Source organism: Nycticebus coucang, chromosome 8 (genome assembly GCF_027406575.1).
Source record: "Nycticebus coucang isolate mNycCou1 chromosome 8, mNycCou1.pri, whole genome shotgun sequence".
Lineage (NCBI taxonomy): Eukaryota > Metazoa > Chordata > Mammalia > Primates > Lorisidae > Nycticebus > Nycticebus coucang.
Window position 1 is genome coordinate 63,228,219 of NC_069787.1, and position 24,695 is coordinate 63,252,913.

At 40.5% G+C, this 24,695-nt stretch overlaps 1 protein-coding gene and 1 non-coding gene across 2 annotated transcripts; one reads left to right on the forward strand and one right to left on the reverse strand.

Moving 5' to 3' along the window:
• Window positions 1–105: 105 nt before the first annotated feature.
• On the reverse strand, window positions 106–23,977 carry PP2D1 (protein phosphatase 2C like domain containing 1). The gene is made up of 3 exons (XM_053598828.1): window positions 23,946–23,977; window positions 20,513–21,576; window positions 106–940 (listed from the first exon to the last, which is right to left on the reverse strand). Exons 1-3 carry the CDS (start codon window positions 23,975–23,977, stop codon window positions 135–137), a joined length of 1,902 nt encoding a protein of 633 aa, XP_053454803.1. The 3' UTR covers window positions 106–134.
• LOC128592949 (U6 spliceosomal RNA) lies at window positions 19,669–19,775 on the forward strand. Its single transcript, XR_008382154.1, has one exon. It is a non-coding gene; the product is annotated as a U6 spliceosomal RNA (small nuclear RNA).
• Window positions 23,978–24,695: the final 718 nt, after the last annotated feature.

Here is a 24,695-nt window from a genome sequence, read left to right on the forward strand (position 1 = left end):
ATACATAAAAGGCATATAACCTAATATCTGCTTCTATATAAAATTTGCATGATATTGATGAATTTTCTTGATACCTAGTTTATTGAAGAATTATCTGTATGGCATTGTATTTTGGTGCCCTGGATATTTATTTTTTATGTCAGAAACTGATATTCACTTCCATTGAGGAATATTACCATAACTGTAACGTTATCTCTTGAGCCAGCCGCTAATGCAGCACTTACAAGTTCTCGGCTAACATACTCAGCTGCACCTTCATAGAAACTCTTAGTGCCTGAGTCTTTTTTATTCTTTTGCACCCCATTTACACTAGGTGATCTGTCAGTTTCCTTTTCACTGCAAAGTTCATGGTGAGTCACTTCTGGTGGAAATGTGTCTACATTTGGGGGGTTACAAATGAAATTATTAGAACATTTTGAATTGGACAAATTTTTCTTTGAGTTTGTAGTTAACACATGTTCTTTAGGCTGAGGTTTATACTGAAACAGTACATGAATGTCACTTTCTGATTTAGTAATGCTTGCTTTACTGGTTGAAAAAAGCAGAGGCTCATTGGATGGTGAAGATTTGTTTTCTATGGTAGAATGGTATATTTCCTTATACACGTCAAAGGTTGTCATTACCAGTGCAGTGACTTCCTTTGTGTCCAAAACTTCCCAGAGACCATTAGTAGCTAGGATAAGGAATTGACATAAGTCATCTATAGGCACAGAAATAGTTTGGGGTGCTGGGATAATGAATTTTTTCAGTTTGAGATTTCCATGAAATCCAAGTCCTCGTGTAGTTTTTATTTGCCCTTCTAGGAGTCCACATGGTTCATGTGGACTAATCATTGCTCCATCTTGAAGCAGTCTTCTTCTTTCATTTATGTTTCGTGTAGTGTGTTCTTTGGTTAAGCAAAAATCTTTCCCATTTCTGCATAAAACTGCCTGCACAGTACCTAAAAAAAATTTTTTAATAAAATTTTATTCTACAAATTTAATAGCCTGTTGTATCAAAATCTGGTAACTTTAATTCTGTGTTTCAGTGCTACACAGCAGACCATGAAAATGTATTTTTTAAGTATATAATATCACTACCAGGTAGTTTACAGTAATTAGATTTCAAACTGAGGAGGCCATTTTATCCCTCATTGGTAAGTGACTTCAAGTGTTTAAAATTACTGCATTTAGTATTCTAAATTTAATACTAAATTAAATTTCTAAATTTTTTTTTTTTTTTTTTTTTTTTTTTCAGTTTTTGGCTGGGGCTGGGTTTGAACCCACCATCTCCAGCATATGGGGCCGGCGCCCTACTCCTTTGAGCCACAGGCGCCACCCATACTAAATTAAATTTCTGAATTTTTTATGAAACATCCTCAGATCAAGAGTCGACCTTTTTTGTAGCCAACATATAATCTTTACAGCAGATTTTTAACACATTGCTGACAGGTCACAGGTTACCTGGTAACATAGATAATTTCTGCATAAAATTGCCGGCCAACAATGTGTTAACTTAGCAGCTGTTCCTGATTCATTTCTCTCAGTTTCAATTCCCAAATGCCCCAAATTCAGCCTATTTTATTCTTTTTGCCCTACCTCATCTCTCAGCTGCTTATAATATACAGTCACTTGGCACCTCAACATCTTAACACCTTGACTGGCAATTTTATGCAGATACTAGCCATGTTACTGGATAACTCCTGACTAGTCAGCAATGTGTTAATTTTTTTTGAGACAGAGTCTCACTATGTCACCCTAGGTAGAGTGCCGTGGTGTCACAGCTCACAGCAACCTCCAACTCTCTTGGGCTTAAGCAATTTTCTCTTGCCTCAGCCTCCCAAGTAGCTGAGACTACAGGTGCCCACCACAACTCCCGGCTGTTTTTTTGTTGCGGTTGTTTAGCTGGCCCCGATGGGTTGGAACCCTCCACCCTTGGTGTATGTGGCTGGTGCCGTAACCAATGTACAGGCACCAAGGTTAAAATGTTTTTAAATATATGCTTTTTGAGTTAGAACTGATATTTTTAAAAACAAAGGGTTTGACAGTTTTGTAACTCGTAAATGCCACTGTTAATGGTTAGTCTTGCTATGTTCCTATAATGTGTGTTTAAAAAAATTTAAGTCAATTCATTCTATGAAGGGGAAATACGTGTTATTCATGTATTAAATGGATAATAGGCTGCCAGCATTAAAGAAAACCCTTTGGTTGAAAACTGAAATCTTAGAAATTGTTTGTAGTTTATTTGTGGTTCCAATGAATGTGGTGTGTTTTTCATTGAACTTTTTCCTTTATTTCTTTTTTTAAGATGCAGGGCTCCACCTGAAACCTAGGCTCAAGTGCAGTGGCATAGTCATAGTTCACTGTGGCCTTGAATTCCTGGGCTCAAATGATCCTCCTGCCCTAGCGCTCCCAAATAGCCAGGGGACTGCAAGTGGTATGCGACTATACACCAGCCTTCATTGAAATCTTAGATTTTAAACATAACTCAGAACAGACTGGGGGATAGATGTATCACTAAAACTTTCTTTGGTTTACATAGGTTTTATTGGTTTTTTTTTTTAGTTTGTTAGGAAAAATTTAGTTTCTCCAAGTTGTTAGACACATAATTACATATTTAGCACAGGCAATAGTTTTTCTTTTTTTTTTTTTTGTCAATAGCTTTTCTTGATATCAAATCATTTATAATTACAAAATGTTATCTAAATTATTTTGAGATCACAGTATGATAGTTGAATTTTTTTTTAAAGAAATATAGTTCAGTTACTTGTTCTGCATTAACTTTTCATTACTGCTGGTCATTCTTACATTCTGCAGAATGCAAATTAGTAAAATATTTTACTGGATTGCAAATTATAGCTGCAGAACAGAATGGAATTGTATTTAACATACCAGCTGAGTACATATAATTGTTGTATTAGGAGGATATGTGGTTTAATACCTCTAAATTGGAAAACTTTTTTTTTTTTTTGTACGAAAGGTTTTTATTGGTGAGGGAGGGATGCTGCAGAGCAGCACCAAGGAGAGAAAAGGAGAGGCGGCAGGGGGAGAAGAGAGAGAGGAAAGGGAGAGAGGGAGAGAGGAGAGACAGACAGAAAGAGGAGGGGAGAGAGCTAAATTGGAAAACTTTTTATGGGTGTACATAAATTCATACAAATAGTATGGCCATCGCTCTAAAAACACAAGGGACATAATTTAGCTCAGAATAGTCAAATCCTCTGATTTCCTAAATGTTTATTTACATGTAGAAGACAAACCCATTCAGCAAAAAGAAAAAGCTTTGAGAAGAATAATTTGAGAAAAATTTAACAGAAATAGAACTTAAAATGGAAGGATAGGGCATTTTGGTTTTGGGTTTCCTCTGCAGAGAGCTTGATGAACGTAACCTTATGCATTATTTGCCTTTTTTAAATACCATTTCAGCACATTTTATTATTTGTGAACATCCCTGTCGTTCAGCATAATAAAATTTCCTAGAAGGGTTCGTAAACTCTGGCTGCAGTTACTCTCCTGTTGGCTTGCTGCTGGACTTTAAGCAAATTACTTAATTGAAAGTTTATTCACTCTTTTTTTTTCTTTTTAGTTTGTTCTGTTAAGAGAAATACTGCCTTCTGAATAGCTCACGTATTTTACTTATTTGAATGGTGTATGAAAGAAAGAAAATACGAAGAAGAGGGAGCTAGTGTTTCCCAAGTGTTCATGCATGCATAGCCCAGCAAATAGAAGGTAAATAAAATTCAGACTCTGCACTAATGGAACAGATTTTAAGAAATTAGATGTGCAGTCACTAGCTTGATTTCCAGAATTTGGGGTGGCATGCTGTCAGCCACAAATGAGGTTTTTGAAATCACACATTAAAGTGAAAGCTTGAACAAGTTAATCAAAAAAAAGGCACCCACGAAGATGGGAGATTGGGGAGACATTTTAAAATATTGTTAGGTCTTGGGTGGCGCCTGTGGCTTAGTGGGGAGGGTGCCGGCCCCATATACCAAGGGTGGTAGGTTCAAACCTGGCCCGGGCCAAACTGCAGCAAAAAAATAGCCAGGCATTGGAAGTTGCTGTGAGCTGTGACACTACAACACTCTACTGAGGGCGATAAAGTGAAGTTCTGTCTCAAAACAAACAAACAAAAAATATATATATATATATATTGTTAGGTCCATGTAGTCTGGAGAGTAGAAAGGAGGACAGATGGCTTTAAAGAAAGGTTTCTGTAACATCCGTTTGGAGAAAATGAGAATAGCTAACCAAGCAGTGAACTGTGTAATGAAGACCATTACATAAAAATTTTAATTTGAGCATAAATGAGTTCAATTCCTACATACAAAGGTAACAGCTTTCAGTAGTTGGAGAGATTGTGCTCTTCATAAAATGTTATCAGAATGAAAATGGAACAGGGTTACTGGAAGAGCAACATGTTTAGGAATAGTAATCTTGAGGACTGAAAAACTGCTTTTGAGATGATGCCCAAACCTTTTATAGAGGCATAATCAATCTGTTTCTTACAGAGGACAGTCGTGTAATTGCCTCCTGCAATTACTGCTTATCTCCAACGTTTGTGAGCCGGAAGAGTCCAATAAACTTAAAGGTGAACTCCAGAATCCCAAGCAGAGAATTCTAGAGCTGAGTGGGCAAGATTTTCCTCAGGTAAAGTCAGGAAATTACTTAGTGTTTTAAAAAGAATGAGGGAAGAGGAAGAGAAGTTTTATGTGGTGGTAAGAAAAAACGCACCTAGGATGCACAAGGTAATAGAGGGCTTGTGTAGAAGAAAGCGTAGGGGAGTGGGAAGATAGACTTAGGAGTCTGATGCAGTTAGACTTTAATCCCAACTTGTCTGTGTGACCTTCATTAAGTCACTTCACTTCCCTGAGTAACAGTTTTCACCTGCAGTGTTGTCAAGGCTATTGTGAGGATTCAAGAAGGTAATTTAATAGGTAGGTACTTGGAAAGGTTATTTAGTGTTCCCAGAGAGAGAAAGCAGACAAAGAGAGGCCTCCAACAGAAACTCAGGGGAAACATTTCAAACCCATTTATAAAAGAATTATAAGGGGCAGTGCCTGTGGCTCAGTCGGTAAGGCGCCAGCCCCATATACCGGGGGTGGCGGGTTCAAACCCGGCCCCGGCTGAACTGCAACCAAAAAATAGCCGGGCATTGTGGCGGGCACCTGTAGTCCCAGCTACTCGGGAGACTGAGGCAAGAGAATCGCTTAAGCCCAGGAGTTGGAGGTTGCTGTGAGCTGTATGATGCCATGGCACTCTACCGAGGGCCATAAAGCGAGACTCTGTCTCTACAAAAAAAGAATTATAAAAAAAAAAACTTTAGGCTGGGCGCCCATAGCTCAGTGGTTAGGGATCCAGCCACATGCACCAGGGCTGGTGGGTTCAAACCCAGCCCAGGCTTGCTAAACAAACAAAAACAATTAGCCGGGTGTTGTGGTGGGAATGTGTAGTCCCAGGTACTGGGGAGGCTGAGGTAAAAGAACTGCGTGAGCCCAAGAGTTTGCATTTGCTGTGAGCTATAACACCATAGTGCTCTACAGACAGTGACAAAGTGAGACTCTGTCTCAATAAAAAAAAAAAAAAAATACATGAAGTAGAATTCAAGACAAGGGTGGCAGGTAGCAGTTAACTTGGATCTCCTAAAAAAAAAAAAAATAGTCTTGGAGGAAAAGAAAAGCAATTAGAATGGATCATAAGTAAATTTAAAGCGTGTGTAAATAAGGTTATGGAAACAAGCTCTATCCAATTTTTGTTCAGAGATGTAATTTAGCCAAAAGAGGCTCAGTTTGTTTAATCGGATGTATGGATAGCAACTGTGTGCCTCTTCTGCTAATGATTAACAAAAGAGAGCCTTACTAATGTTCTTTAGATTCTTTTGTTTTGTAAGATATGTGATCATGTTCATTGTACATTGCTCACCATTGAACCCTTTTAAAACCTAACTATTTTACGCATGGGTTTCAACTATTTGTGAAATATGAAAAGCATTAGAGGGATATTACCCAGGGTTCACAAAGGGCTAGGAACAATTCCTGCCCCAACCAGTCAGACTGACACCTCCCCCCCACAAAAAAAAACCATGAAACATCAAGTAGCTTACTTAGACAGGTGTGGCCTCAGTAGTGAGGAATAATTAGACAAAATTGGGCCCTATCAGGGCTTGCTTGGCAAATTGTAAAAGCAGTATCTGAAAGGTTCAAACTTTCTGGTTAATATGATCCCAGAAGAAAGCTATGTTCAAAAATACATATTTACGGGTGGCGCCTGTGGCTCAGTGAGCAGGGCGCTGGCCCCGTATACCGAGGATGGCGGGTTCAAACCCAGCCCCGGCCAAACTGCAACAACAAAAAAAATAGCCGGGCGTTGTGGCGGGCGCCTGTAGTCCCAGCTACTCGGGAAGCTGAGGCAGGAGAATCGCCTAAGCCCAGGAGTTGGAGGTTGCTGTGAGCTGTGTGATGCCATGGCACTCTACCGAGGGCAATAAAGTGAAACTCTGTCTCTACAAAAAAAAAAAAAAAAAAGACATATTTACATGCTAACCCTCAGAATCCGTGAATATGACCTTATTTGGAAAAATAGTCTTTAGTTAAGTTATAATTTGGTTGTAATCAAGGATCTTAAAATGAGGTCATCCTGAATTATCCAAATGGGCTCTGAATCTGTTAAGAAATGTCCATACAAGAGACATACAGAGTAGAGACACATGGGGAAAATAGTAAGAAAAAAACTTAAGAAGTCTGAGGCAGAAGCTGAGCACAGTGGCTCATGCCTATAATCCCAGTGTTTGGGAAGGATGAGGCAAGAGGATTGCTTAAGTCCAGGAATTTGAAACCAGTCTAGGAACATAGCAAGACCAATCTCTAAAAAAAAAAAAAATCATTTGGTGCCTGTAGTTAGCTACTCAAGAGGCTGAGTCAGGAGAATCACTTGAGTTTAGGGAGTTCAAGGTCACAGTGAACTACTATTGGACCACTGCACTCCAACCTGGACAACAGAGTGAGACTTTGTCTCTAAAAATTTTTGAAAGATCAAGACAGGCGGGGCACAGTGGCTGATATCTGTAATCCTAGCACTCTGGGAGGCTGAGGCAGGTGGATTGCTTGAGCTCTGGAGTCTGAGACCAGCCTGAGAAGAGTGAGACTTTGTCTCTACTAAAAATAGAAAAAATTAGTCAGGTGTTGTGGCCAGGGCCCATAGTCCTAACTACTTGGGAGGCTGAAGCAAGGAGGATCTCTTAAACCCAGGAGTTTGAGGCTGCTATAATCCAGACTGACACCATGGTACTCCAACATGGACAACAGAATGAGACTCTGTCTCAAAAAAAAAATAAAATAAAATAAAGAGAGATTGGAATTATGCAGCCATGGGTATGTAATTCCTAGAGCCACCATAAACTAGAAGAGGCAAGAAAAAATGTTATCCTAGAGACTTCAGAAGCATAGCCCTGGTAACATTTTGACTTCAGGTTTCTGGCCTTCAAAACCATGAGAGAATAAATTTTTGTGTTTTAAATCACTAAGTTTTTGGTAATTTATAATAGAAGCCCTAGAAAACTAGTACACCAAGCATGCAAATAAACAAGAAAATACTACTCATGATAAGTGAAAATTCAATGAATTAAAACCAAACCCAAAATGATACAGATGTCAAATTAGTAGGGAAGAATATAAAAAGTTATTATTACTGCACTCTGTATGTTCGAAAAGTGAATAGACATGGAAGATTAAAAAAAAGCTAGAGATGAAAATTATAATATCTAAAATGAAAAATACACTGGATGTGGTTAATAGATTAGGCATTGCAGAAGGAAAGATTAGTGAACTTGAAGACAAAACAGTAGAAACAATATGAGTATAAAAACAAAGTATAGGGAAAAAAATTAAAGTGAAAAGAGCTTTAATGAGCCATGGCCCAATTTCAAGTGCCTGAAGTACATAATGGGAATGTCTTGGGGAGAAGAGGGAAGTGAGGAGGGAAGAAATGGAGTACATCAAAATGAAATTGCTTAAAACCAATGATAAAGAGAAGAATCTTCAAACTAGCCACATGGGGAAAACTTTATTATGTGTAGAACAGAGAGACACGTGTAATGTTGACAGCAGACTTCTCATTAAAAATGCAAGCAAGATGACAATGAGAAATATATATATATTTTTTTTTTTTGTAGAGACAGAGTCTCACTTTATGGCCCTCAGTAGAGTGCCGTGGCCTCACACAGCTCACAGCAACCTCCAACTCCTGGGCTTCAGCGATTCTCTTGCCTCAGCCTCCCAAGTAGCTGGGACTACAGGCGCCCGCCACAATGCCCGGCTATTTTTTGTTTGCAGTTAAGCCGGGGCCAGGTTTGAACCCGCCACCCTCGGTATATGGGGCCGGCGCCTTACCGACTGAGCCACAGGCGCCGCCCGACAATGAGAAATATTTTTAATAACTGAAAGGAAAAATATACATATGTATATACTATGTATATACCAAATAAGCATATCTTTTTAAAAACTAAGGTGTAAATCTTTTTTTTGTCACCCTCAGTAGAGTGCTGTGGTGTCACAGCTCACAGCAACCTCAAACTCTTGGGCTGAAGTGAGTCTCTTGCCTCAGCCTCCCAAGTAGCTGGGACTACAGGCGCCCTCTCCAACGCCCAGCTATTTTTTTTAGAGATGAGGTCTTGCTCTGACTCAGACTGGTCTTGAACTCATGAGCTCAGATAATCCACCCACCTTGGCCTCCCAAGTGCTGAGATTATAGGCATGAGCTACAATGCCCAACCTAAATTCTTAAGAATTCATTACAAGAAAATCCATTTCACAAAAACCAAAGAAGTTTTTCAAGCAGAGGAAAAACACTACACAAATATAGATCTACACAAAAGAATAAAGAACACCAGGAATTTCACTTCATGGGTAATTGTATCATTTTTTTTCACTCTTAAAAGTATTTAAACGATAACAGGATGTTTTCAGATATGATATGGAAAGAAGAATACATACTATGTATATATGCACATTTTACATTATATAATATACATTATATTTATTGTATATTATGTATGTTTATGTTTATTATATACTGTATATTATGTATTATATAATATATATGTAAAATGTGTGATCAAAATAGTAGCCTGGGACAGAAGAAATAAAAGTATATCTTTGTGAGAATTCTATATGTACAGTAGTATTATATTGAAGTAGAATGTGAGAAGTTAAAGGTATATAACATCCCAAGGAAACCATTAAATAGCATAATGAAGAGTTACAGGTAATAACCTAACAAAGGAGATAGAACAGAATGACAAAAACTAATTCAAAAGAAGGTAGTAAGGTGGCACCTGTAGCTCAAGTGGCTAAGGTGCTAGCCACATACACCAGAGCTGGCGGGTTCGAATCTGGCCTGGGCCTGCCAAACAATGACAACTACAACCAAAAATAGCCGGGCCTTGTGACAGACGCATGTAGTCCCAGCTACTTGGGAGGCTGAGGCAAGAGAATCACTTAAGCCTCAGAGTTTGAGGTTGCTGTGACCTGTGACACATGGCACTCTACCCAGCACTATAGCTTGAGGCTCTATCTCAGAAAAAAAAAATAGTAGTAAAAGAAAAACAAATCAAAAAATAGATGAAACGGAAAAAAATTCAAGATATTTGTACACCTAACTAAATCAATAATCACATTAAGTGGGCGGCGCCTGTGGCTCAACGGGTAGGGCGCCGGTCCCATATGCCGGAGGTGGCGGGTTCAAGCCCAGCCCCGGCCAAAAAAAAAAATAATCACATTAAGTATAAATGGAAAAAAATTAAAAAGCAGAAATTTTTCAGGGTATATTAAAAAACTAGACTCAAATATATGCTGCTGACAATAAATATATATATTTTTTGAGATGGAGATGCCATGGCCTCAGCCTAGCTCACAACTCCTGGCCTCAAGGAATCCTCCTGCCTCAGCCTCCAAAGTAGCTGGGACTACCAGCATGCACCACCATGATCAGCCAATATTTCTATATTTAATAGAGATGGTAGGTATCTAACTCTTGCTCAGGTTGGTCTTGAACTGAGTTCGAGGGATCCTCCCACCTCTGCTTCCTAGAGTGCTAACATTATAGGCATGAGCCACCACACCCAGCCTGTTAAATGCATTTTAAATATGAAGACAAATCGCCTAAGCCCAGGAGTTGGAGGTTGTTGTGAGCAGGAATGGAAGAAGATAGCATGATAATGTTATAAGAGTTACAGTGACTAGGGGCAGAGCCTGTGGCTCAGTCGGTAAGGCGCCGGCCCCATATACTGAGGGTGACGGGTTCAAACCCGGCCCCGGCCAAACTGCAACCAAAAAATAGCCGGGCGTTGTGACAGGCGCCTGTAGTCCCAGCTACTCGGGAGGCTGAGGCAAGAGAATCGCTTAAGCCCAGGAGTTGGAGGTTGCTGTGAGCTGTGTGAGGCCACGGCACTCTACCGAGGGCCATAAAGTGAGACTCTGTCACTACCAAAAAAAAAAAAAAGAGTTACAGTGACTATAGCAGGCGTCTCAAACTTTTTAAACAGGGGGCCAATTCACTGTCCCTCAGACCATTGGAGGGCCAGACTATAGTTTAAAAAAAAAAAACTATGAACAAATTCCTGCCCCAAAAAGAAAAAAATAAATAAAGAAAGAAAAAAAATCTATGAACAAATTCCTATGCACACTGCACATATCTTATTTTGAAGTAAAAAACAAAACAGGAACAAATACAATTCACACCGCTTCATGTGGCCCACGGGCCGCAGTTTGAGGACTCCTGGATATAGTAATGCTGGACAAAGTAAACATTAAAACAAGAAAAACTGCCAGCAATATAGGACACTATATTATAATTAAAGAGCCAACAAGTGAACATAATTCTAAATATGCAAGTACTTAATGCAGGGCCTCAAAATCCTGCAAGTAAAACCTTATAGTACTTCAACAGGAAATAGACAAATTCAATATTAAAGTCAAGATTTCAGGCTCAACGCCTGTGGCTCAAGGCTCAGCACCTGTGGCTCAAGCGGCTAAGGCGCCAGCCACATACACCTGAGGTAGCGGGTTCAAATCCAGCCTGGGCCCATCAAACAACAAAGATGGCTGATGGCTGCAACCAAAAAATATAGCCAGGCATTGTGGCAGGTGCCTGTAGTCCCAGCTACTTGGGAGGTGGAGGCAGGAGACTCGCTTGAGCCCAGGAGTTGGAGGTTGCTGTGAGCTGTGATGCCACAGCACTCTACCGAGGGCGACAACTTAAGGCTCTGTCTCAAAAAAAAAAAGATTTCAATAGCATTTTTTCAATAATTGACAGACCAGCCTGTCATGGTGACACATGCTTCTAATACCTACTACTTGGGAAACTGAAGCAAGAGGATAGCTTGAGGCCGAGAGCTTGAGATTTCAGTGAGCTATGATGATGCCAGCAACAGAGTAAGGCCCTGACTCAAAAATGATAGACAAAGTAGTCAGTAATGACATAGAAGGAAATCAATAAGAACATGGAGAACTTAAACTATATCAAAAACCCAACGTGGCTTAATTTATATTAATAGAACACTCCATCAACAATAGCAGGATATACCTTTTTTTCCTAAATGCATACAGACATTTGGCAAGATAGACCATATTCTGGGCCATAAAAGATTCTATAAATTTCAAATTAAAGTAATATATGTTCTGTGACCAATAAAAAACTAAATTAATTTGTATAAAAAATGAATTAACAGAATGAAACTAAACACAATGAGCAAATCCAGCAGAAATCAGGCAGCAGAAATAGACCTACGAGGAGATTAGATACCAAAATTATTAGACACAAAATATTAAATGTGTGGTACATGTTGAAAAATAAAATGTTCAAAATTGTACGTAAGAGGCAAGAAACCATGAAAATGACCAAAAGATTTAATAGCTTCCATCCACAAAAGAACCAAATACAACAAATTTTTTTTTTTTTTTTTTGTGGTTTTTTGGCCAGGGCTGGGTTTGAACCCACCACCTCCGGCATATGGGACCGGCGCCCTACTCCTTGAGCCACAGGCGCCGCCCTACAACAAATTTTTTAAAACTCTTAAAGCAGGGCAGTGCCTGTGGCTTAGTGGGTAAGGCGCCGGCCCCATATACCAAGGGTGGTGGGTTCAAACGCAGCCCCGGCCAAACTGCATTGTGGCGGGCGCCTGTAGTCCCAGCTACTCGGGAGGCTGAGGCAAGAGAATCACCTAAGCCCAAAGATTTGGAGGTTACTGTGAGCTGTGACGCCACAGCACTCTACTGAAGGTTAATAAGTGAGACTCTGTCTCAAAAAAGAAATAAATAAATAAAAATCTTTTTTTTCTTTGTAGAGACAGAGTCTCACCGTACGGCCCTCGGGTAGAGTGCTGTGGCGTCACACGGCTCACAGCAACCTCTAACTCTTGGGCTTACATGATTCTCTTGCCTCAGCCTCCCGAGTAGCTGGGACTACAGGCGCCCGCCACAACGCCCAGCTATTTTTTTGTTGCAGTTTGGCTGGGGCTGGGTTTGAACCCGCCACCCTCGGCATATGGGGCCGGCGCCGTACTCACTGAGCCACAGGCGCCGCCCATAAATAAAAATCTTAAAGCAATCAGAGGATCACATCTGATCAGAAGATATCAGGCATGGCAGAGCTTCCTGAAGGCAAGCACCAGATGCATTCACACAGAAGATAAACAATGTTTACTGAGAAGCAACTAGAAGCTTTGAACATCTTATTCAATAAGAACCCATACCCAAACCTCAGCCTTCAGATAGAGGTAGCCTCAAAAATAGACATATATCCAACAGTACTGCAGGTTTGGTTCAGCAACCATAAAGCAAAACTCAAGAAAGCAAAATGCAAGGATGTTCAGTAAAAACAAGAAGCTCAGAGCCATGTGCGGTGGCTCACGCCTGTAATCCTAACACTTTGGGAGGCTGAGGCAGGTGGATGTCTTGAGCCTAGGAGTTCAAGACCAGTCTGAGCAAGAGTAAGACCCTGTCTCTAAAAATAGCTGGGTGTTGTGGAAGGTATCTATAGTCTCAGCTACTTGGGAGGCTGAGGCAAGAAGATTGTTTGAGCCCAAGAGTTTGTGGTTGCTGTGAGCTATGACTCCACAGCACTCTACCAAGGGCAACAGAATGAGACTCAGTCTAAAAGAAAAAAGAAAAGAATCTCAACAAGAAGGAGATGCCTGAGGGTGGAGTCAAGACCAGGCCCTGCCAGAGAAATATGGATGCACAACCCAGACCCCCTAATGACATCTATTGATGCCAAGATCCTAATGTTTACTGCCTCTATCCTACTTGAGCCTGTAGCTCAAGCCAGAGCTGGCAGGTTTGAATCCAGCCCAGGTCTGGCAAACAACAATGACAACTACAACCAAAAAATAGTCTGGCATTGTGGCGGGCACCTATAGTCCCAGCTACTTGGGAGGCTGAGGCGAGAGAATCACTTAAGCCCAAGAGTTGGAGGTTGCTATGAGCTGTGACTCATAGCACTCTACCCAGGGTGACAGCTTGGGGCTCTGTCTTAAAAAAAGAAAAAAAGAAAGAAAGAAAGAATTAGTAGAGGCAAATTTTGAAAAATAATTACAGACACTAATTCACAAAGTCAAGAAGTCAAAATAATCTCAAATGTTTTTTGGGTTTTTTTGTTTTTGTTTTTGTTTTGAGCTGAGCCAGTCTCACTCTGCTGCCCTGGGTAGAGTACCAGGGCATCATAGCTCATAGCAACCTCAAACTCTTGTGCTCTAATTAGTAGAGATGGAGTCTCATTCTTGCTCAGCTAGTCTCAAACTCATGAGTTTAAGCAATATGCCCTTCTTAGCCTCCCAGAGTGCTGGTATTACAGGCTTGAGCCACCTCACCCAGACTTAAATGGGACTTTAAAAATTTACTTGTAGGGGCGGGAGTGGTGGCTCTTGCCTATAATCCTACTACTCTGAGAGGCTGAGATGGGTGGATCTCCTGAGCTCACAAGTTCCAGACCAGCCTGAGCAAGAGCGAGACCCCATCTCTAAAATTAGCCTGACATTGTAGTGAGAGCCTTTACTTCCAGCTACTCAGGAGGCTGAGGCAAGAGGATCACCTGAGCCCAAGAATTTGAGGTTGCCATGAGCAAAAGAATTGCTTGAACCCAAGACTTTGTGGTTGCTGTGAGCTATGACACCATTGGTACTCTATCAAGGGTGACAAAGTGAGACTGCCTCTAAAAAAAAAGAATTCACTTGTAAACACATTATAGAGAAATTGTGCAACACTAAAGACAAAGAGACATTAAATGAAAAATCAGAAAACTGATTACCTTCCAAGGATCTGCTTTTTTTTTTGAGACCGAGTCTTACTTTGTCACCCTTGGTAGAGTCTCATGGCTTCATAGCTCACAGCAACCTCAAACTCTTGAGCTCAAGCAATTCTCTTGCCTCAGCCTCCCGCGTAGGTGGGACTACAGGTGCCCACCATAATGCCCAGCTGGGTTTTTTTTTTAGAGATGAGGTCTCACTTTAGCTCAGGCTGGTCTCAAACTTGTGAGCTCAGGCAATCCACCTTCCTCGGCCTCCCAGAATGCTAGGATTACCCTGCTAACGGATCTGCTTTTTACCAGAAACAACAGAAACCAAAAGAGAATGGAAAGATTGTCTTTAAAATAGGGAGAAAAAGGGTGGGGCCTGTGGCTCAGTGGGTAGGGTGCAGGTCCCATATACCAAGGGTGGTGGATTCAAACCGGCCCTGGACAAACTGCAAACAAAAAATAGCCGGGCCTTATGGCAGGCACCTGTGGTCCCAACTACTCCGGAGGCTGACGCAAGAGAATAGCCTAAGCCCAGGAGTTGGAGATTGCTGTGAGCTGTGATGCCACAGCACCTACTGAAGGCGACATAATGAGACTCTGTCTCAAAAAAAAAAAAGCAAGAGAAAATAGCTGCCAATTTTTTACGCAATAAAAATGTCTTTTGAGAAAATTTCACCCAAAGTCTGAGTTTGACACCAACAAACCATCACTAACAAAAATTCTACAGAATGTATTTTAGACAGAAGAGAAAATATTCCAAATGTAAGAAGAGAGAATACAAATAATAGTAAACATATGAATAAATGTAAATAAATATAAAATATATAAACCTATAATAATGTCTTGCAAAATTATTTAAGTGAAATTAAAACATACAACAGGCTTGGTGCCTGTAGCTCAAGCGGCTAGGGCCCCAGCCACATACACCTGAGCTGGTGGGTTCAAATCCAGCCTGGGCCCGCCAAACAACAATGACAACTACAACCAAAAAATAGCCAGGCGTTGTGGTGGCGCCTGTAGTCCCAGCTACCTGAGAGGCGGAGGCAGGAGAATTGCTTGAGCCCAGGAGTTGGAGGTTGCTGTGAGCTGTGATGCCACAGCACTCTACCCAGGGCAACAGCTTGAGGCTCTATCTCAAAAAAAAAAAAAAAAAAAAAAATAGCTGGGCATTGTGGAGGTTGCTGTGAGCTGTAACGCCATGGCACTTAACCAAGGGCAATATAGTGAGACTCTGTCTCAAGAAAAAAAAAGAAAAAGAGAGAGAGAGATAAGAGATTGACAGGGTGGTTAAAAACAGCACTCTACAAGGTATAGACAGCACTAACAGGTAACTGTCTTATTATTAAAAATACTCATAAACTGAAGGTAAAGTGTTGGAAAAAATATATTCCATGAAAATGGAAAACAAAAGTGAATAGGAGTTGATGTGCTTATAGCAGATAAAACAGACTCTAAACCAAAAACAGTAGAAAAGACAAAGGTGGTCATTGCACAATGGTAAAGCAATCAGTTCAACAAGAAGATGTAACGATCCTAAATATACACGCACTCAGCATCAGAGTAGCCTGATTATAAATAAATATTAGTAGACTTAAAAAGAAAATGAAATTCCTAAAGAAAATACAAATGACACTCTTTACAAAATAGAAAAAAAAAGATCCAAAATTTGTATGAAACAGCAAAAGACTCAAGTTTTCAAAATGATTCTAAGCAACAAGTATAAAGCTAGAGATTCCACACTTCCTAAGTAGATTTCAAAATAAACTACAAAGCTCTTGTAATAAAAACAGCCTGGTATTGGTATAAAAAACAGATACATAGACCAAAGGAGCAGAATAGAAACCAGAAGTAAATCCACTTATTTACAGCCAACTAGTTTTCAACAAAGACGCAAAAAACACACTGGGGGAAAGATCCCCTCTTCAATAAATGGTGCTAGAAAACATTGGATATTCCTATGCAGAAGAATGAAACCAGACCCCTATGTCTCATATACAAAAAAATCAACTCAAAATGGATTAAAGACTTAAAGGTAAGACCAGAAACCATAAAGCTACTAGAAGAAAACATAAAGGAAACACTCTAGGACATTAGTCAGGGGCCCAGGAGTGTCCAAACTACAGCTTGTGGGCCAGGCCTCATGTTTGTGAGGACTTATTTTATTTATCTGTGCAGTTTGAATATTACAAAAAGTAGCATGTACCTTTTTTTTTGCTAATCAGCCTTCATTAGTGTTTTTTTTTTTTTTTTTTTTTTTTTTTTAGAGGACAGACTTACTTTATTACCCTCAGTAGAGGGCGTGGCATCACAGCTCACAGCAACCTCCAACTCATGGGTGTAGGTGATTCTCTTGCCTCAGCCTCCCAAGTAGCTGGGACTACAGGTGCCCACCACTACGCCTAGCTATTTTTTGTTGCAATTTGGCCAGGGCCGGGTTTAAACCCACCACCCTCGGTATTTGGAGCTGGCACCCTACCCACTGAGCCACAGGCGCCGCCCAGTTAGTGTTTTGTGTATTTAATGTATGGCCCAAGACAACTCTTATTCTTCCAATGTGTGGCAGAGGAAAAAAATAAAAGGTCGGACATCCCTGGAGGCAATGATTTTATAGTTAAGTCTTTAAAAAGCATAGGCAACAGAAATAAACTCCAGTGCGGATCACTAGGGGATCACAGCTGTAAATAGCCACTGCACTCCAGCCTGTCTCTAAAATGTAAATAAATTAATTAATTATCAACAAATAAATAAAAATAGGCAGATGGGGCCAGGCATGGTGGCTCACACCTATAATCCCAGCACTTTGGAGGCCAAGGTGGTAGGATCCCCTGAGCTCAGGAGTTTGAGATCAGCCTGAGCAAGGGTAAGACCTATCTCTACTAAAAATAGAAAAATTAGGCAGGCATTGTGGCAGGCTCCCGAAGTCCCAGCTACTCAGGAGGCTGAGGCAGAAGAATTGCTTGAGCTCAAGAGTTTGAGGTTGCTGTGAGCTAAGCTGATGCCACAGCATTGTAATCTGACTGACAGACTTTGTTTAAAAAAAAAAAAAAAAAAGAACAGGTAGATGGGACTATATTAAACTAAACAGCTTCTGCACAGCAAAGGAAACAACAAAGTGAAGAGACAACAGAATAGGAGAAAATATTTTTAAAATGTTCATCCAAGAAAGAATTAATATCTGAAATATACAAGGAACTCCACTCAATAGCAATAATACAAATAATCCCATTAAAAAGTGGGCAAAGGATCTGAATAGTTATTTCTCAAAAGGCATCCAAGACATATAGCCAACAGGGATATAAAAAATGCTCAACATCACTGTTCATCACAGAAATGCAAATCAAAACCACAATGAGATATAATTTCAACCTGTTAGCATAACTATTTCCAAAAATATTTATTAAAATGCTAGTAGACGGGGTACAGTGGTTCACACATGTAATCCTAGCGCTCTGGGAGGTGAAGGTGGGAAGATTGCTTGAGATCAAGAGTTCAAGACCAGCCTGAGTAAGAACTAAAAATAGAAAAATTGTTGGCTGGGCGCAGTGGTTCACGCCTGTAATCCTAGCACTCTGGGAGACTGAGGCAGGTGGATTGCCTGAACTCACAAGTTCGAGACCAGCCTGAGCCAGAGAGAGATCTTGTCTCTAAAAATAGCTGAACGTTGTGGCGGGCGCCTGTAGTCCCAGCTACTGTGGAGGCTGAGGCAAGAGAATTGCTTGAGCTCAAGAGTTTGAGGTTGCTGTGAACTATGATGCCACAACATTCTACCGAGGGTGACAAAATGAGACTCTGTCTCAAAAATAAGTAAATAGGGCGGCACCTGTGGCTCAGTGAGTAGGGTGCCGGCCCCATATACTGAGGGTGATGGGTTCAAACTCAGCCCCAGCCAAACTGCAACAACAAAAACTAGCCGGGCATTGTGACAGGCACCTGTAGTCCCAGCTACTTGGGAGGCTGAGGCAAGAGAATCGCCTAAGCCCAGGAGTTGGAGGTTGCTGTGAGCTGTGACGCCACAGCACTCTACCGAGGGCAATAAAGTGAGACTCTATCTCTACAAAAAAAAATAATAATACCCTGTTTCCTCGAAAATAAGACAGTGTCTTATATTAAGGTGTGCTCCCAAAGATGCGCTAGGTCTTTTTTTCAGGGGATGTCTTATCTATCCTGTGAGTAGGTCTTACTTTCAGAGGATGTCTTATTTTCAGGAAAACAGGGTAATAATAAGTAAACAAATAAATAAATAAATCCCACCTTATGGCAGGTGCCTGTAGTCCCAGCTACTCAGGAGGCTGAGGCAAGAGGATCACCTAAACCCAGAAGTTTGAGGTTGCTGTGAGCTAGGCTGACACCATATCACTATGGCCTGGGCAACAGAGTAAAACTCTGTCTCCAAAAAAAAAAAAAAAAGCACTCTGGGAGGCTGAGGTGGGTGGATTGCTTGAGGTCATGAATTCAAGACCAGCCTGAGCAAGACATGGCATGCATGTTTCAAAATATCACACGTACCTCATAAATATGTACAATTACTATACATGCATCAGTAAAATAAATAAAAATGTTTTTCAAAAGAATGTCAGTTTAGAAGTACCTTTCTCCCCAAGCACAAATTCAGGATCCATTCAGTGGCTTCATCATTGTATTCATGTATCATTGCAAGGTGAAGTTTTTTTTTAATCCCAAAGTTGTGATGACATTGATATTTTATGAATTTCAAACAAGAAAAACTAATTCCCTTGCTATAATTCATCCTATTCTACAAAATACAAAATATATTCTTGAGGCCTGGTATGGTGGCTCACACCTGTAATCCCAGCACTCTGGGAGGCTGAGGCAAGTGGATCACTTGAGTTCATGAGTTTGAGACCAGCCTTAGCAATAGCAAGACCCTATCTCTACCAAAAATAGAAAAATTGGGTGGCACCTGTGGCTCAGTGGGTAGGGCACCAGCCTCATATACCGAGGGTGGCAGGTTTGAACTGGGCCCTGGCCAAACTGCAACAAAAAAATATCCAGGTGTTATGACTAGGGCCTGTAGTCCCAGCTACTTGGGAGGCTGAGGCAAGAGAATCACCTAAGCCCAGGACTTAGAGGTTGCTGTGAGCTGTGTGACGCCATGGCACTCTACTGAGCATGATAAAGTGAGACTCTGTCTCTACAAAAAAAAAAAAGAAAGAAAGAAAAAGAAAAATTAGCTGGGTGTTGTAGCAAATGCCTATAGTCCCAGCCTCAGCCTCCCCAGTAGCTGAAGGCTGAGAGTCAGGAGGATTCACTTGAACCCATGAATCTGAGGTTGTTGTGAGCCAGGCTAACTGCCACAGCACTTCAGCCTGGGTAACAGAGTGAGACTCTGTCTCAAAAAAAAAAAAAAAGTGTGTATATATACACACACATACATATACATACAGTGCTTGCTTTGGCAGCACATACACTAAAAATGGAGCTATACAAAGAAGATTAGCATGGCCCCCGTGCAAGAATGACATATACAAATATATATATACACACATACATACACACACACACACACACACACGGTGCCATAAAGTTTGTGTGTGATTTTAAATTGCACACAAATTTTATGGCCATCCTGTATTCTTGATAAATTTTTGTAGAACTTATTTTTTTAATGGCTGAAAGAAAGCCATGAAAAGGGCTTCCTTTTAGGATCACTTCTGTAGCCTAAATTATGACCTCAGCTTTTCCCTTTTATAATCTGAATTTTTACCCAGCCCCGGCCAAACTGTAATAAAAAATAGCCGGGTGTTGTAGTGGAGACCTATAGTCCCAAGAGAATCACCTAAGCCCAGGAGTTGGAGGTTGCTGTGAGCTGTGATGCCCCAGCACTCTACCGAAGGCCACATAGTGAGACTCTGTCTCAAAAAAAAAAGAGGGGGTATGCAAAACATTTTTCATTTTGTTCAGATCTAAGCATATGTAGCATATTTGCTTTTTATCTTCATCAATAACTCTAATGTTATCTATCCATTTTGGAAAATATATTTACATTTTTGTCATATTATTTGACGTCTAGGCCTTCTTGAAAAAGAAACACAGTTATTATTGTGCCTGCAATCTGCAATTAAATTGTGGTTATTTGTTGTTTCTTAAATTGGTCAGTGTGATTGCTAGGCATTACTAAGTCACTAAATATTAAGCTACTGAAGAATTCTGGAAGTCTTGGGGGGTGGGGATTGGTGCCAGGAATCAAAAATGTAAGGGTGTTATATGGTGCTATTCAATGTACATACCAGCGTTTGCAACATGTAATGTTCCAGAAATTATTTTTGGCATCTGAGAAGAGGAGCTCTTTGCCAATCCATCACACTTATTATTTTTCCTCCCATTTTTATGAGCAGAAGGACTTTCAATGTTGCCTTCTAATATACAAGTAACTGCAGAGCAGCCACTCCATTGAACCCTGGACACTTCTTTCCTTCCAAGACGTAAAAGCCTATCCATTCTCCAAAATGCCATCGCAAAGGCTTTGTGTATATTCTCATACTTCTGCCTCATTCCTCTTGTCCTTTTATTTATGGAAGAAAAGAGGTCTTCTATTGCTACGTAGTCTTCTCTAAACACAGTATGAAAGGAATTGACTAGTTGTTGCTCTTCAGGTGTCATTTGGTAGGAAGGATCAAATTTGGAAAGTTGATGGAGAAGTAAAACTGGGAGTTCCATTGCTGTCAACTCTGCTGCTGAGGGACCGTAATGTCCATCAAACAAACCAAAAAAACAGACATTGCGTCTAGTGCCAAAATTATTCACTACGGTAAATTTATCTTTCATGTCAGTTTTCCATGAAGAATTCCTGTCTTCACAAATGGCTACTCCTTTAATTAATAGGTGACAGATTTTTTGAGAATATGTGGAACTCTCATTAACACTATCGAAAATCCTGTAGTATGCTGGTGTTCGTTCCTTGCAAATCAGCTCAAAAGCATTATTAATCTTGTGTAGGATTTTTTCATTTAATGTAGAAGATGACAATAGATTAGAAATCAGAAAGTGTCTCTGAATAGAAAGTATTGAGGGCGGTGGTCTTCTTCCACGCATCCACTGCAAACCCATTGTGGCCAGGGCTGCATGTTGCTTTCTATGGAGAAAAATACGAGGTAGGGAAATTTCATTCTTGCATATGGAACAAGGTAATGTGATCACGTTTTCATAAGCCTGTTGTTCATATGCTTCATCGTTTCTCGATGATGTTATACTTTTGTCTCTAATACTCTTGTTTCTGAATGAAAGTGCGATTTCTTCATATAACTCAAATATTGATTTTTTCATATTCCATTCTTTTGATTTCCAAAACACTCTGCAAACAGGATGAGATATAGTTACATGACAAGAATGATGCAAAGGGCATCTCTTCAAGCAGGCTCTTATCATTGCAATTTGCTTTGGCTCCTCACAGTCTAGAATAGACCTAGAGTTGAATATTCTGATTCATCCCCCTGCTTCCCCCAGAAATACATAATAAAAACTCAATAAGATGGTGATTGGCCTGTGTCTACCTGAAAGAAATTAAGCAAAAAATCTCCACAAAGTCAGCTAGACATCTAAACACTCAGAGAAATCAACAGAATATTGTGTGTCCAAGGCATTTCAAAGTGTATGTCTGAGACCTATGATTTCTAACATGAATGTATGGTCATGTATTGCATAACCAAGTTTCACTCGGGGTCAGATGGCATATGAATACGGTGGTCCCATAAGATTATTATTATTATTATTTTATTTATTTATTTATTTTAGAGACAGAATCTCACTTTGTCACCCTCGGTAGAGTGCCCTGGGGTCACAGCTCACAGCAACCTCCAGCTCTTGGGCTTAGGCGATTCTCTTGCCTGAGCCTCCCAAGCTGGGACTGCAGGCGCCTGCCACAAGGCCCGGCTATTTTTTGATGCAGTTTGGCCAGGGCCAGGTTTGAACCTGCCACCCTCAGTATATGTGGCTGGTGCCCTAGTCACTGAGCCACAGGCACCGCCCAGGTCCCATAAGATTATAATGGAAATGAAAATTTCCTATTGCCTAGTGATGTTATTGCCATCTCAATGTCATAGTGCAACACATTATTTAAGTGTTTGTGCTGATGCTGGTGTGAACAGACCTCCTGTGCTTGTCAGTCTTATGAAAGGATAGCAGGTACAGTTATATTCATAATACATGATAATGATAATACGTGACTATGTTACTGGTTTATGTTTTTATCATGCTGTACTATATCAATATTTCCGAGTGTATTCCTTCTGCTTATTTACAATTAAAAAAAAGCCAACTGTAAAAGAGCCTGAGGCAGGTCACTCAGGAGGTTTTCAATAGGAAGGCATCATAGGAGATGAAAGCTCCCATGTGTGTTGCTGATCTGCACGACAGCCAGTGGGAAAAGATAGGGAGGCAGAAGACAGTGATATTGATAATTCTGACTCTGTGTAGGCCTAGGCTACTGTGTGTGTGTCTTACCTTTTGTGTGTGTGTGTGTGTGCATCTCACTTTTTAACAAAAAATGTTAAAGAGAAAAAAATTAAAAATTTTAAAATAGGCTTAGCACCCGTAGTGCAGTGGTTACGGTGCCAGCCACATATACTGGGGCTGGCGGGTTCAAACCCGGCGCAGGCCAGCTTGACAACAATGACAACTACAAAAAAAAAATAGCCAAGCGTTGTGGTGGATGCCTGTAGTACCAGCTACTCGGGAGGCTGAGGCAAGAGAATCGCTTAAGCCCAAGAGTTTGAGGTTGTTGTGAGCTGTGAGGCCACAGTACTCTACTGAGGGCGACTCTGTCTCCAAAAAAAAAAAAAAATTGAAATAGAAAAAAGTTTATCAAAGACCAGGCAGGGTGGCTCACACCTGTAATCCTAGCACTCTGGGAGACTGAGGCAGGTGGATGGTCTGAGCTCAGGAGTTCGAGAGCAGCCAGAGCCAGAGCAAGACCTCGTCTCTAAAAAATAGCCGGGCGTTGTGGCAGGAGCCTATAGTCCCAGCAACTTGGGAGGCTGAGGTAAGAAAATCACTTGAGCCCAAGAGTTTGAGGTTGCTGTGAGCTCTGACACCATGGCTTTCTACCACGGCAACAAAGTGAAACTGTTTCAAAAAAAGAAAAAAGAAAATAATTTATCAAATAAGGATTTGAAGAAAGAAAATATTTTTGTACAGCTATACATTTTGTTTGTGTTTTAACCTAAGGATTATTGCAAAATAGTCAAAAAGCTAAAAAAAAATTAAATTTTATAAAGTAAAAAATTACAGTAAGCTAAGATTATTATTACATATATATATATTTTGGACAGAGTCTCACTCTGTTGCCCCAGGCCAGAGTGCTGTGGCATCATAGTGCACAGCAACCCCTAACTCCTGGGCTCTAGTGATCCTTTTGCCTCAGCCTCCCATGTAGCTGGGACCACAGGTGTGCACCACAACACCAGGCTGGTTTTTCTAGTTTTTGCATTTTTGAGACAGTTGAGGTCTTGCTTTTGCTCAGGTTGGTCTTGAACTTTTGAGCTCAAGCAATCCACCTACCTCAGCCTCCCAGAGTGCTAGGATTACAGGTGTGAGCCACCATGCCTGGCCTAAGATTAATTTATTACTGAAGAAAAAATAACCTTAGCTTAAGTATACAATATTTATAAAGTCTATAGTAGTGTACTCGAATGTCCTAGGCCTTCTCATTCACTCACTACTCACTGATTCACCCAGAGCAACTTACAGTCCTGCATACTGCTTATGGTAAGTATCCAATACAGGTGTACCATTTCTTATATTTTATACCATATTTTTACTGTACCTTTTTTATGTGTCAGTATGTGTAGATACACAAATACTTACCACCATACTGTAGCTGGTGACAGTATTCAGTGTAGTAACATGCTATATAAGTTTGTAGCACAATAGGCTATATCACATAGCATAGATTTCAGTGGGCCACACCATCTAGGTTTGTGTAAACACATTTCAATGTCCACATAACAACGAAATTGCCTAATGATGCATCTCCCAGAATGTATTCCTATTATTGCAGCATGGATGTACTTATTTGTGTACTCTATCTCATCTGGTTTAAGATTACTATAACTTGGGGCGGCGCCTGTGGCTCAAGGAGTAGGGCGCCAGTCCCATATGCCAGAGGTGGTGGGTTCAAACCCAGCCCTGGCCAAAAAAAAAAAAGATTACAAAAGTTTAAAAATTTTTAGCTTTTTGACTGTTTTATAATAATACTTAGGTTAAAACACAAACACGAGGTACACTTTTGTCCTAATTAAAGGGTTCACAAGAAAATAAATGGATCGTTCCACAACTAAGCAGAACGATGAAAAGAACTGATAGTAAGGGCAAAATTCTTAGAGACCCCAGTGAGTATAATAGCCACAACTTGGGCGGCGCCTGTGGCTCAGTGAGTAGGGCACTGGCCCTATATACCGAGGGTGGTGAGTTCGA